Consider the following 14,270-nt stretch of genomic DNA (forward strand, 5'->3'; position numbering starts at 1 on the left):
CCCTAAATCCGGCCCTGATGCTATTTCGGAAGGTTTTCTTTTAGTGAGCGATAAGCAGAGACCCATCCCAAACTTCTTCCCTTGTCCGCGACACAGATTTATACAACAAGTCGAGTTGGTTGAAGGTAGGAAAAAAGAAGGGAAAGTGAGCAAAACAATGTGAAGTAAAAAGATTGTCCAATTTTTATTTTTTGTGTCGGTTTGGTATTACCTAGTGGTTGGAACATCAACAGTGTCCTATTATAATCCGTGTAAATTGAAATCTCACACGCCCTTTTGAAGATTTTAATTGTAAGAACTGTTTTTATTTGCATGATCGATGCGATGGTCCGTCGGATGAGAGATAGCACCAGATGTTGCCCTTTCCCAAATAGCAGAGGTTGCAACAACTTGCAACAAAATCGTTTGATTCTTGCAACTAATAGATTGATGTGCAGATTGCCTACTCTTTCCCTGAAGGAGCTATCATTGTTGGAACTAGTTGCGATTAAGTTGAAACATGTTTCAACTTCAAATTATTGCTGGTTGCCTATCTTTATATTTTAAACAACTTTGGTTCAGCAACTTTGCAATCTTGTCATCAATCATTGCAATCTTGTCAATCAGCAAATTTGTCAATCTCAGCAGGTTGCAACTTTGTCTTTCGATCAGATCGCCGAAAATCGGCACTGATCGACCAAAAGTTGACTGAAAGTTGAAACTTTGTTGCAACTAATACCAACATTGTTTCAACTTGTTGCAACTTTTACATTGAAGTATGCTACTTGGGTTGTGGGTTGGTGCCCAGTCGTCGTTTTGTGATCCACGAAGAATTGGTCCTCAATTGGTTCCCATATGGCATTATGGCATATGCATTTTGCAAAAAGGAACCATAAGAATTCCAATGTTGCTAAGATTGTGCAACTTCTTATAACCTTGCAACTATAGACTGATCATTTAATTTAAGTTTATCTTTACCCCCAATAAACTATAAATTAAAGACGAAAATTACCTTTGGAAATTTATTTTTTTTGCATAATGTCAGTGATTTGACTACAAAGATTGTAAGTTGCACAATCTTAGCAACATTGGAATCCTCTTGGTTCCTTTTTGCAAAATGTATTAATTCATATGATGTGGGTAATATTCGTCAACGCCACGAACCATCAAGTTGAGTGCACGAATAGAGCATAAACTATGGTGACCCGATCATTCTGCTCGTCAGTATTTGAAGGTCACACAAATCTATCGTTGGTGGCGTTACCTTTGAGAAATCTTGAAATGACAAACAGACTGTCGGCAGTGTTTAATCGATGAAGTGAATTAATCGATTAAGAAATTATTCACAAATCAATCTCCTATTATTTTATTGCAATTTCTTTGGTTAGGTTTGGATCAGTTTTGTTGATGGTGTTGTCATAGGATGACAGGCATCGCAGGATTCCTTATCCTTATCCCTCAATATCGCATTGGCGGATCCAGCGAATTGGCAACCTTGTTTTGCTCCATTTGAACCTATAAAAATATATCGATTCTTGAAGGGGCCAGGTGCTCCGACAAGAATCGATTAATTAACATAGGTTTAAATGGAGGGAATCCGGTGTTGCCAAATTTCTAGATCCGCCTCTGCAATATCGTTCGTTTGGATGCACACTTTTGTGACACCATGGCCAGCCTAGGCTAGCTGATAATCGAGTTGTCTTAACTCTAAGTATAAAGGGACTCTACTCCAGTAGCATGGCGTGCTTTGCGATTGATTTGTCATTTAAACCTATGGAAAAGGATCGACAAACAGAGTGCTCGCCACGAACAACTTAATAATCGATTCTTTAGCACAGCTTAAAATGGGGAAATACCGATGGTTCACCATTTCTCCCGTTCCCGGGGCACTCCGCCGTAAACACCATTCTCTATCTCGCAATGGTTGCCTCCCCGCAGTATCTTGAAGGTGCCCTTGTCTCCCCAGTATTCGTTCCAGGAATTCGAGATCAGCCAATATGGTGTGTTTTTTTCCGTTCCCCATCCGATCACCTTAACTGCATGCATTCCGAGGTGCTCATCCGTTGTTCTGTCGTAAACACCTGAAGTCAAAAAGTATTTTTAATTCCTGCATTCAAACTGAAGAGGTAAGTGCGAGTAGAGTCCCTTTATACCCAGAGTTAAGACAACTCACTTTTGGTTGGGCCAGGGTTGGGCTAAAAGTGGCCTAAAAAAAATCCAATTCTGATTGGTTCTCGCTCATGGAGGCCGAAACGAGTGCACCAAAATGGCGGTACCTCGAATGTGAACAAGAATAATGAAAATATTACCTAATTGTGGTTTATCAAGAGTAAATTGTTATTTCCATCGGTCCAAAATGAAAATAGATTAAGAAATTATTCACAAACCAATCTCATTTTCTTTTTAATTGATCAATTTGTTGATGCTGTTGTTTTTGTGTGACAGACATCGCAGGATTCCTGATCCTTATCCCTCAATATCGTTCGTTTGGGTGCACTTGTTTCGGCCTCCATGGCCAGCCAAGGCCGGCTGCCAGTCAGTTGATAATCGATTTGTCTTAACTCTGGGTATGAAGGGACTTTGTAAGTGCGAATAGATCCTCAAGGCGATTCGACGGACGTCATTTTTTGTATCACAGCGGCGTGCGATATATCGCATCGATTAGTTCCATTTTTTCAGCTTGTCATGTTTCTCGAATTTTGAGATCGCAATTTTGTCGTCATCAGGAGACTAAAGAATTCACTTACCAATTTTGACAAACAAATTCAAAGTAATAAATGCGTGGTTTTTTTCCGAGGAGATATATCGCATTCGGGTACAGTTTCGATGTCAGTATCGAATGCGATATTTTCCCTCTAAAAAATCCCTGCCTTTATTACGTTGAATTTCTCTGTAAAATTTGGTACATGAATTCTTCAGTCTCGTGACAACAGAGGTGCGATCTCAAAATTCGAAAAAAAAATGACAAGTAGCTGAAATGGACCATTAGACAAGGTACGAATTTAAGCGATCTGATACATGTTTCTTAACCAGAATTTAGCGTAGAAAACGATTCACACAACGAAAATTACGGAAACCAACTCCTAACGAAGATAATAACGTTTTTATTTCACATTGGTTACGAGGAATTTGAACTGCCCGCTCACAAGAAACTCAAAACTCTACGTGAGTCAAATCGCCCACTACAACGGTTTCAGCAAGCTTCTCAATCGAGCAATGTTCATTTCCCATCATGTGTTGTTCAAACTATTAGTAACTTGCTATAACTGAGCCAAAGCGTCAAGATTGAGGTTGCCAGATTTTTATATCGCAGAGACTGTCATGATAACGTTTAGCGCGCGATGTGAATCACGTAGAGCATTGAGTTTTCATGAGCGGGTGGTTTGAATTCACGCATTAAGAATCATTAAATATCTTCGTAAGGAGTTAATTTCGGTAATTTTCGTTGTAAGCATCGTGTTTTACGTAAAATTTTGGTTAAGAAACATGTATCAGAATGCTGAAATTCGTACCTTATCTAGTGGTCCATTATGGACAGGGCCGGATTTACAGCCGCCACAAACTGCGATAAAACTTTTAATCTTGAATTTAATTTTTCTCAATGTCCTAGAAATGCTATACTTCCTTTATTCACCAAGGGTCCTAATTCTGCAATTAGGTCGCTGTAATGGTTTCAGGACATTCCGTCAACGATTTTTTGTCCGCGCACCTGTTTTGTCCAGCAGTTTACGTCTACGCGTAATATTGACTTGGTCCAAGCCTTATATTGTAGTCCGTTATGTAAAATTGTATTGATAATATCGAAATGAGAAAATTGAGAGAGGAGGAGGTGTTGTTATGGTAACTCAGCTTTTCAATGAAACGTTACTCTCTTCTTTCGATTCGTCTTTTCAAATTTTCATTGGTGAATATTTGGTTTTATTTCTATCCTTAAAATTTTCGACACAAAATATACCCTTTTTATCCTTTTTCTCTTTCTTCTTCTTCTTTTTGATGAAAATATTACTTCATTTTAAAAACATTTAAATTTTTAAAATCTGGCAAATATTTTTAAAACCTTCTCCAAGCGATGGCATCGATATTAATCTCAATTAGTCGTAGTTGTGTTGAAAGGAACTATATAAAAATGAATAAAACTGGGAAAACCAAGAAGCACGCTATCTTTGGTTTTAACTCATTTCTACACCGATCTTTTAGAGTCAAATAAAGCCCAATTTTGAGAGTTTGGTTGCGCGTGCACCACGCTGTAGCACAGTAAAATCACAAAATATAAAAGAAAAAATTAACGTTCTCGGGAGATCATAAAGTTTGATACGAAACTACCTTAATATTTATAAAACACACATCATATTTTCCTTTTATACATATCTTTACCCATCAATTTAAATGAGAATAATGCATGCAGAGCGTGCAAACGTTTCAAAATCATGAATTGAGAAACGTTGACTCAGCGAGTTTAAGTATTCGAGCCATACGTAGAGCGGAGCGGCACGCGCACTGGCTCCTACAAACCTAACAGGGATACTTCACGCATTGCGCAATGCGTGAAGTATCCCTGTTAGGTTTGTAGGCGCCAATGCGCGTGTCACGCTGATAGCCCTCGCCCGCCATGGCGCGGCGCTTCAAGCAACTACTTCACAATAGAGGTGTTGCACAGTATTGCGTGGACGTAAACTATACCAGAAAAAGCAGATGCGCAGACGAAAAATCGTTGACGAAATGTCCTATAACCGCTGTAATATGTCAAGGTAGTTGTTCCTGAATGTACTTCTTCATTGCACAAAAAGGGAATTCTATAATTTTTTTTTCTTGGGTATTTTGACCTCCGACATTTTGCCTTTTCAACAACATCTTTCGGATTCATAAGTATAATATTATAGTCTGCAAAATCTGTCTGTTGGTGTCACGCAGTTGCCAAATTATTGAAATGAGCCAAACACAGTTGCCAGTTCGGTTGCTTTAAAATGCTAGACTGGAGCTGCCAAAATCTATCAAATAATTGAACTCATGAGAAGAGCACCGTAGAACACTTATAATTGGACTACATTTTGCAATTTGGAACTATAAATTCTAGCCCGGTTTGAAAACAACGTATGTACCATTAGTTTCCCTATGCACATAAGTGTTTTTCAAGAAGAGCCAGAATTTATAGTTCCAAATTGCAAAATGCAGTCCAATTAAGATTGTTTCTTACCTTTTTTGTAACTTGGGAAATCTGCGTACACAACGAACGTCATCGAGAGTGGACCGTAGGTCATGAGGTCCTTTTGAATATCTTTTGGATCACGAATCGCATAATATTTCTTTACTAAAAAAAAAAAAAGTCAACAATTAAGTTAGTTGAATTCCTTCCATCTCAAAAATGGTTTCTTAATAGTAAAAAAGTTGCAGATGAATGGTGAAACTAGGAGGGTATTTCAACTTTAGGACCTGGGTTTCAAAATTTTCGCACGTATTAATTTTTGCGTAATAATATTTCATGGGTAATACATCTGAATGACATTTTCCGGAGAATATTCTTGGAATGGGATAGAAAGCGCAATGCGAGGTTTCATTCGGTGTCAATTATTATAGCTTATACTATAAACGGTTTAATATGGCACACCAACCACCGGTTTAACGTCATAAACCAAGGTACGAAAATGGAGTGAAATTGGGAAATTTTCTCATTTCTCAAACGAAATTTAAAAAAGCACTAAGTCGACAAAAATTGACGACATTTCAGCCAAAACAGCAGCAAGCCCGCTCGTTACTTAGCTAGCTTAACATTGCTCAAATGTAAAAGGAAGGCATTCGACAGCAAGCCCGCATTTTTCTTTAAAACCGCCCTTCAGACCCATGTCTAGGCCAGTAGGCCCGAGAAGGCCCAAAATTGACCTAATCACGATGCACTCCGTATAATACAGACTCTGAATGAGCAAAATATCGGAGAGTTGAACAATTTTAGGGTATGGACTCAAAAATGGCTCTGCATGGTCGATACCCCTGCTTCATCAATTTTCTACCATCCGAACAATTAATGTCTGGGAGTCCTTTGGATGATTACTGCCAATGGAGATGTTGCATGTGTGAGGAATTTGCGATTTGACTGTTGATTCTTATGTAAAAGTTTGCGAGAAACACGATGGTGACACTGGTTTACTCTGAAATCAACTCACAAAGCTTAAAAAAAAGCTCTCAAGTTGAAGCCGAAATGAAGGGGATATCCCACGCTATCCTGAGAGTCCACCTCCACATCAAAACAAACTCTCCATGCAAAGATAGGGAGCAAAAACATTAGCAGGGTTGCCGTGTTTTCAGTTTTGAAGTCCCCAAATAAAGTGGCAACCCTGCTAATGTATTTGCTCCCTATCTTTGCATGGAGAGTTTGTCTTGATGCAGAGGTGGACTCTCGGGGTAGCGTGGGATATCCCCTCCATTTTGGCCTCAACTTGAGTGCTTTTTTTGAGCTTGGGAGTTGAAATCAGAGAAAACCAGTGGCACCATCGTGTTTCTCGCGAACTTTTACATAAGAATCAATAGTCAAATCGCAAATTCCTCACACATGCAACATCTCCATTACTAAGAGCAGAGGATTCATGCAATGAACTCAAAAGCCACTGGATCCGTTTTCTCGGAGCTTCATTTTTGCACCTGCAGCTCTACAGTGGCGATTTCGCAAGCTGGCAACATTATTTTTCCTCCATTTAAATCCATTAAAAATATCGATTATCGGCGAGACGAGCTGCCTCGTCAAGAATCGATTGTTTTAAATGTCTTTAAATGGAAGAATAACGTTGCCAACTTTCAAGAATCGTCACTGGTAATACGACTTTATGAAAACTCTGAGAGCGCTGTCCGGTACGAGTCCGTGTTACAATTTCCAGAAATTCGACTCACTTTTTCGTTTGTCCTCCTTGAAGGACGACCGGTAGCCTTTGTTGGTGCACTTCTTCTCGCAGAAAGTAACGGGGTAAGGGAGGTCCGTGCATTTGGGGTAAGGACTTTTGTTTTTCTGTTCCCAGTGCTGGCAGGGCTGAAGATCGTAGGGTTGGCAGCCCTCGCTCGAGTTGTAACCACCGCCCGTGACCAGTCCTTTCTTCATGAAAAATTCCCAAGCCAAAGCGGAAAACCTGAAACAATCAATCTGGTAAGTCACACTACCTGGAGTTCATATATTTTTATGGAGAGAGCAGCAGCGACAATTCGAACAAGTTAGCAATGGAGAATTTGCAAGGGTCTGAAATTTGATGAATTTCCTGTTTAAGTGGAATCCTCTGAGTGAACTGAACACGAAGATACCCTTGATTCATAAATTGAGCGATTATTAGAGGAGATATGACAAAATAACCGATTCTGCTAAAATACATGTGTTTAAATGGGAAATGCCGCCAGATGACGTCACAAGGCGGCGCATTTTCTCACTTTTAAATCAATTTTTCTCCAATTTCCCATGTCAGAAAAAAATTATGAAAAATATTGCGAACTCAGCTCATTAGGCACTTTCAGATGAAGCAATAAAAAAATTGCGTGCAAATTCTCCATTCCATTTATAACCCTTTGAATACGTCGATTTTAGGTGAGGCAGGCTGCCTCGCCTAAATTCGATTGTTTATCATATACATTTAAATGGAGAAAAACAGAGTTGCTAGCTTGTAATAATCACGACTGGAGAACATGGACATTGAATTCCATGGGTAGACGGGGGCGGCAACTCTGAATGGGTAAGAGACGTTGGGGATCGTTCTTTAGTGGCGATCCAGCAAGTTGCCGACACTTTTATAGTACTCTATTTAAATCCATTGATTATATCGATTTTAGGTGAGACAGACTGCCTCACCGATTGTTTAACATACATTTAAATGGAGAACAAACGGTGTTGCCAACCTGCAAGAATCTCCACCAGAGCTTATTTCCTTAGAGAGGCCCGATATAGTTTTGATGATGACTAAGGGATGTTTACGGACGCCTTTAAAATAGCATCGTAAAAAAGGACAATTGACATGCATAGAAAAACACACAGAGATTGATAAAAATGCACCAAGTTGCAATTTGAACTATTAATGAGTCGGGATAGTAGTTATGATTTCCTCTTGTCGTAAATCTTCCCCTGTTGAGAATTCGTAGTCGAAAATTATTTTAAACATGAAAACGGTTCTGAAATTTGTCCTTAACGTTGATTCTTATCGGGTGTGTACTCTCTATTCTAATAAAATCATTTTTAAGACGTTTGATGGACGGAGTAAGGAGTCGGTCGGTGGGCAGGAGTGAGGAAGGGGAGGTCAAAGGTCATAGTTTTAAAAGAGTGGGTCTTTACTTCCAGAGACCTTTGTTTAGTCATGGACAGCTCTATATGTGGCCCTGTCAAGGTCGACTTCCAAGAAAGGAATCAGAGTTCTGAGTAAGGAGAAAGTCAAGAGAATATTGTTTGGCGGAAAATTTTTCTTTGAAACATAGTTTTGTTACTCATAATTATAATTATTTGCTCATTAACCGTCAACGGGCGATTTCGACGATATCGTTGGCCGCGAAGCGGCCTTTGGGGGTGCGCAGCGCCCCGGGGGTTGGGCTGTGTAGCGGCCAGGGGGCATAGCCTCCTGTTGTAGGGCTAAAACTTTAAACTTTCTTTCCTCTGTTCATACTTGATGTGACATGGTAAACTGTCAAAATCGGATCATATATCTTCCCTTTTTGTGCAGTGTAATAAAATGATTACGCACCCTCCCTTACAGCCCGCTCCACACTTGTAGCAACAAAAAGCGACGTGCTGAGCCGACATTAGACCTTTGAACTTGCCTTTAGAGCCGATGCAGAACCGATCTGTGACCGCTGAACTGCTGGCGACAGCCTGTAAAATGGACACAATTATTTATGAATTCTCTTTATAAGTCGCACCTTTTATCAACAAATATAGTCGGACAGAATTGAAATATTTCAAAAAAATCAAAACAAGAGTTACTTTGAGTCTTGCTAAACAGATGCAATGAAATGACGATGGCAACGCTTTAATGTTACAATTTGTGCACAGTGAGTGTGCTTGTGGCATGTATACATCAATGGTCAAATTGCGAAACCACGAATCTGTATCGTAGCGTTTTTAAAATTTCCACTCCTACATATTTTACTTTCTTGAAGAAGAACATGCCAACTTTATAGTTTCAAATTTGCACAGTACATTCTGCTGGCAGAGAGGAAAAAGTAAGGAGGTCTTCAAGAAATTACGTTGAATACCTCTCTAAAGAAAAAATAAACGATGACAGAAAGTCTGCAACATCGCAAACAGAGATACGTGGTTTCTTACTTTGGCCATCGACCTACAATAAAGGACAAAACAAAGGACTGTCCGTTTTACCGGCGACTCATATTACAAGCTCCTCGTGTATATTGCACTTGCACTGCCGGCTGCTGCCCGGGCGAGAATAACCAAAGTGCCTTCTAATCTCTGCGTATGCAACGCGCACATCCCTGGAACACGTATGTATAGTTGTATCCAGGCGCTACTGTGATCTTTGCGTCATTGCGTCACATCCATCGCCTCAAAGCGGGAGGTGGCAGCTTGTTTCTAAAATTTCACTCCATCAAATACAATCACTTCACTCTTGAAGTTTTCATTATTTAATATTTTGGAACACTTGCGCGGACAATAATAAATATTTTCTACCGAGATGCAAACTTGTTTCAAAAAATTGAAAAAAGTTAGTAAAAAACAACGTTAAATTACTATGAGACGAATTTTTTAGTGTCTTCCACAAAATATATGTGTAGGGCGTAAAGCTGTACTAAATTCTGGCAGTTTCGTGGCCTGCATGGCAGACTATAATTTCAAATGCCTTTTTCTTGAAATCACTTACCTGTAGACTGCTCACTGCAATCCTCAATTTATTCGTCTTGACGTGCTTTTCCCCTCAAAATATTTGAAGATCACCTTTGTGCGATTTGGTATCAGTGATTCAATTTTGAGTTTTTATGGACAAAGGCACTTTCCCCCATGGACGATCACAAATTGTCATTTCCGTCACGAAAGAACTTGACAACATTTCAATGTTACCAAACCCCTCGCAAATTGCATTTTTACCAATGGCATACCAAACCGAAAATCTAACTGATTTTCCCTCTGATCCCGTACATAAGTCATTAAAATGTTGCCCAAAATTGGCACAGGTATACATTTTTGTGAAAATTTGAATTATTCGAGTCAACTTTGCAACCTTGGAATGGAGTTACGTTTCTTTGTCCAAAAAATTACGAAATAAGTGTGGGGTTTTTTTTATTTTTTGTTTTTTCATTTTGTTTTTATTATTTTCTTAAAAAATTGTTTTGCTTTTTTTTTTTTTGGTCGGTTTTTTTAAATTTGTTTGTATTTGGTTTTTTGTTTTTGTCTTTGTTCTTAGTTTTTCTTTCTTAGTGCGTTTTTTTTCATTTGTTTTTTGCATAACTTACCCAGCACGATCCGCAGTTGCTTTGATCCCAGATATCAGCAATCCTTGGGCACCAGTCCTTCCATTTGGACCGCGCGTCGAAAGTAGCCGGGATCTCGGCATCAGACGGCCATGCGGGGTCCGCAGTTTTCAGTGGCGGGTGAGAGGATGAGTTATCCTCCATGGGCAGCTCACCGAGGAGTGATTTGATCATTTCCATGGCCTCCGGAGAGTCCTCAAAATTTCTACCTGCCTGCAGAAAAATTATTTTTATACTTGAGGAAATGGAGGCAGTGGCGAGTCTTGAAAGGTGGCAACCAGTGGCAAGGCGTGAATGATCGATTATCGATATTTCCCTATTTGAAGCTGTGCTGAAGAATCGATTATTATGGTGTTCGTTGCGAACACCCTGTTTATCGATCCTTCTCCATAGGTTTAAATGGCACATCAATCGATCAATCGCAAAGCACGCCACGCAACTGGTGGCAGCCGTGGGCTTCGTCCATTTTAATGTATGTGAAGCAATCAGGGTGGCATTTAGACGAAAAAATTTATGACACATTTGAAATTTCCTTGAAATATCTCTATAAAGTTTTGAGAGGCAGTGACATTTTTGAAAATATAAAGCATTATAGCAAAAATAGAGCATTTTATTTCATTTTGGTGAGGCTTGGCTGAAGGGGTTGTTTGGCGAGTTCGTCGTATTTGTAGATAGACGATTTTCACCGGCAATGCTTGGCTAACTTTGTCAATTTTTTGAGTGAATTTTGCAGGAAACATGCTTTACCTATGACATACGTGAAAAAAAAAACACTACGAATTGGCCCGAACTGTATGTAATAAGATGGAGAAATGGTGCTGGGTCCACACCATTTCGCAGGGAAAACAAAGCCAAGAGGTTCCAAAAATTATAATTAGAGTCAAAATTAAATGTTTTGAACTCTAATGCATACCAGTACGAAACTTAGGGAAGAGTGTTCAGCTCAGGCAGTTTGCATTGGAATATTAAGTTGGAGTCACGCCGACGTGGTTTAATAATTTTGGCCTCCACCTCCTCGCCTTCCGCACTGTGTTTGCCGAAATGCGTGTAGTATTCCCACAGTCTTGTAGGCGCTAATATGCGTTCCACGCCCATCGCAGACCGCACTGTGTTTGGCGCAATGCGTAAAGTATTCATGCAGTCTTGTAGGCGCTAACATGCGTTTTATGCCGACCGCCGCCGCGCGCGCGTTTCCCTCTATGAGAAAGTTGCCACTTTCCCGCTATGAAAATGAATTTAAAAAATCGATTATTTTACTTAAATTAAAAGAAGATAGACAGTGTTGCCACAAATTGTGAGAATAGCCTCTGCAAAATGTTAATATCCCTGGTCGTTTATGTTCACGTAAGCCAACCATAAGCGGATCGAGACACTTCGAAGGGGGGGGGGGTTGCAATGGGGTGTAAGGGGGGTGGGGGGTTCCCCATAAAATGGTTGAAATTCGAAAGCATATAATGAGTTTGAGTTCATTTCCGTATAAATAATTGCCCAATATAAGCGTCTTCCTTTCCTCTGTCCTCCGTTCCTTCCTTCTTTCTCCCTTCCATTTCTCCTCCTCCTTTTCTTCGGGCGAACGGGGGAAGGGTAGATGCCCCATACGCCCCCCTCCCTTGGATCCACCTACGAAGCAAAAAAATCCCTTCAACCTTAAAACGAAAGAAGCTTACCGTCCAAGAACTTTGAATCGAATTGATGTGGTTAATATACTCATCGCTAAGGAACGAATCTGACGGGGTAGCTGTCGCCTGCGCAGCAGTAAGGATAAGGCAGAGCACAAAAACTGGGGCACAAGATCTGGGGATCATCTCGGTGTGAACTGACAAATATCAACGGAAATACAAGTGGATGAATACCTCCACTTCACATAGAGGAACGAGGAGACTAAAACTAATTACCACCGGGCGAAAATCTTTTATAATTATAATCCACTTTGATTGTTTATTTCTTTTTTTTTCACTCGAATTTATTCTTGAAACCTCGAACTTCAGATCCCGCAACTTTTCCTTGTGAAATTTTCCTATTCGGTTCGAGCCGGGCACAAGTGGCTCTTGAGGAGACAATCATTATGCAAATGCGTGAAAATCTGAAGCGAGCATTCTAGGAAGTTAGTCTCGGAGTATTATCCCTTAATCCGTGGGATATTTGACAAGCACCGTTTTGCGCAAGACAAAAGAAACCACTCGACGAGCTTCTCGAGTATGATCGCGGAACAACACTGCCGTGCTAGGGAAAAACGCCGTATGAGCCTTCTGGCGTTGCCATATTTCCTTTAATAACCAACGAATTCACTAGGAAAATTGTGAATATTTTTCTTCCAATTTTTCAGACGATTTTGTACCCAATTAAATCTAAAATGTCGGAAAATTTTAAGATAAAATACGCATAACTTTCTGCATAAATACAGGTTTTATTCGGGAAAATTTGGCAACCCAGGAATGTTCATACGTTGTTTCTCCTTAGCACGGCAGGACACCTCTCACTAAATATGACTTGGAAAAAAACAAAATAACTTGAGGGGTGTGTATTTACATGCGAACGTGAAAGGGACAGAAATAGCTCTGGTAACACGAAAAAGAAATGTATATTTATTTATACACTCTTTCTTCTCTTCTTGCTAGTATAATACAATACTGTATATAACGCCCTGACTATACTGCCGTGCTAAGGAAGGACGCTGTATGAGCTTTCAGACGTTGCCAAATTTCCTTTGATAAAAACCGAATTTACAAGGAATATGGTGAAAATTTGTTTCCACAATTTTTAGACCATTTCATAAGCAATACAATCTAAAATATCTGAAAATTTCAGAGAAAAATGTGCATGAATGTCGTCAAAAATACATGTTCTATCAAAGGAAATTTGGCAACACTCGAATGTTTATACAGCGTTCTTCCTTATAGCACAGCAGTATAATTTAGGGGCTTGAAGAGCAAGGCGCATAAATGCAGTTTTTGAAAAAAATATATTCATTAAGATATTCATGATTTCAAGTAAAATTAGTCTTAATGCTTACTCTGTGAAAATTCGCTTTCAAATTCCAATTATTTAGCATCAAAAAGTGAGTTTTAACTATCTATCCCCCAAGGGATCCAAAGAATTTCGAAACTTCAAACACGTATTTCACAAAATAGAAAAACAGCATTTAGGCGCCTTGTCCTCCAAGCCTCTCAATTGTAATTCGTATGATCGTTCATTGAAAACGGAACCTCGGCAACGAGGAACACAAAATTGAGATACGGTGCCATCAATTGGGAGGGTGTTTTCCGAGAATTTTTGAGTTTAAAACACTCAAAAATGTCTGGACCCACTGGAGTTTTACGGTATGAGAAGGGCCGCCGAGAGGGTGGGGAGAGGGGGTACAAACGGGACTTTGGTCTCGGGGTCTAGGGGTCAAAATGTCTCTGAGATTTTCCGACCACCGGCAACAACGTTGGCAGATTTTAACAGTGGGTTTCTCGAATTCCCCGTTTTTTATCGCTGAACTTGAAGCCGCTGCCAAAGGGTCAATTTGGATTTTTTGTGTGCTCTATGCACTAAATGATGCAGAATCATCCCCTTTAAGCTGTGGTATAGTTATCTCATCCCCGCACCCTCTCCTAGAAGATAAAGGTTGTCCTACACTGCGTAAAGTATGTCACAGCTAGTGTTCGGGATCAAGAGACCGTCCGTCTACCAATGCTGTTATCAGCAAGCCATCGGTGAAAGTTATGAATGATGTTTTTAGGGAAGGCTCAGGAAAATTCATTGGACGCGAGTCACTGAAAATATCTCTCTCACGTCATCGGTGAATAATAATTGGTGAGTAATCGGAAAAAGAAATTCCGAGAATCGATGAGTCATCGGTGAAGTGTTTG

General features: G+C 39.9%; 1 protein-coding gene across 2 annotated transcripts; it reads right to left on the bottom strand.

Annotated features, from left to right (window-relative positions):
* Nucleotides 1-160: 160 nt before the first annotated feature.
* Nucleotides 161-12,439, bottom strand: LOC109033348 (cathepsin B-like cysteine proteinase 4). Of its 2 annotated transcripts, none has more exons than XM_072304986.1 (6): nt 12,084-12,439; nt 10,399-10,629; nt 8,679-8,806; nt 6,859-7,091; nt 5,174-5,287; nt 161-2,060 (listed from the first exon to the last, which is right to left on the bottom strand). In XM_072304986.1, exons 1-6 carry the CDS (start codon nt 12,219-12,221, stop codon nt 1,843-1,845), a joined length of 1,062 nt encoding a protein of 353 aa, XP_072161087.1. In that variant the 5' UTR covers nt 12,222-12,439; the 3' UTR covers nt 161-1,842. The 2 variants fall into 2 exon arrangements, with proteins under 2 accessions (XP_072161087.1, XP_072161088.1); XM_072304987.1 differs by having other exon boundaries at nt 10,399-10,625; nt 12,084-12,218.
* Between the last annotated feature and the right edge of the window lie 1,831 nt (nt 12,440-14,270).

Source organism: Bemisia tabaci, chromosome 10 (assembly GCF_918797505.1).
Source record: "Bemisia tabaci chromosome 10, PGI_BMITA_v3".
In the NCBI taxonomy this organism is placed as follows: Eukaryota; Metazoa; Arthropoda; class Insecta; order Hemiptera; family Aleyrodidae; genus Bemisia; species Bemisia tabaci.

Excerpts from the sequence above, each read along its gene's own strand:
- LOC109033348 (XM_072304986.1), bottom strand. The coding sequence starts at position 12,221 with ATGATCCCCAGATCTTGTGCCCCAGTTTTTGTGCTCTGCCTTATCCTT. Across the intron at positions 10,630-12,083 it reads CGATTCAAAGTTCTTGGACG|GCAGGTAGAAATTTTGAGGA; the intron begins GTAAGCTTCTTT and ends ATTTTTCTGCAG. Across the intron at positions 5,288-6,858 it reads CAAGGAGGACAAACGAAAAA|TAAAGAAATATTATGCGATT; the intron begins GTGAGTCGAATT and ends TTTTTTTTTTAG.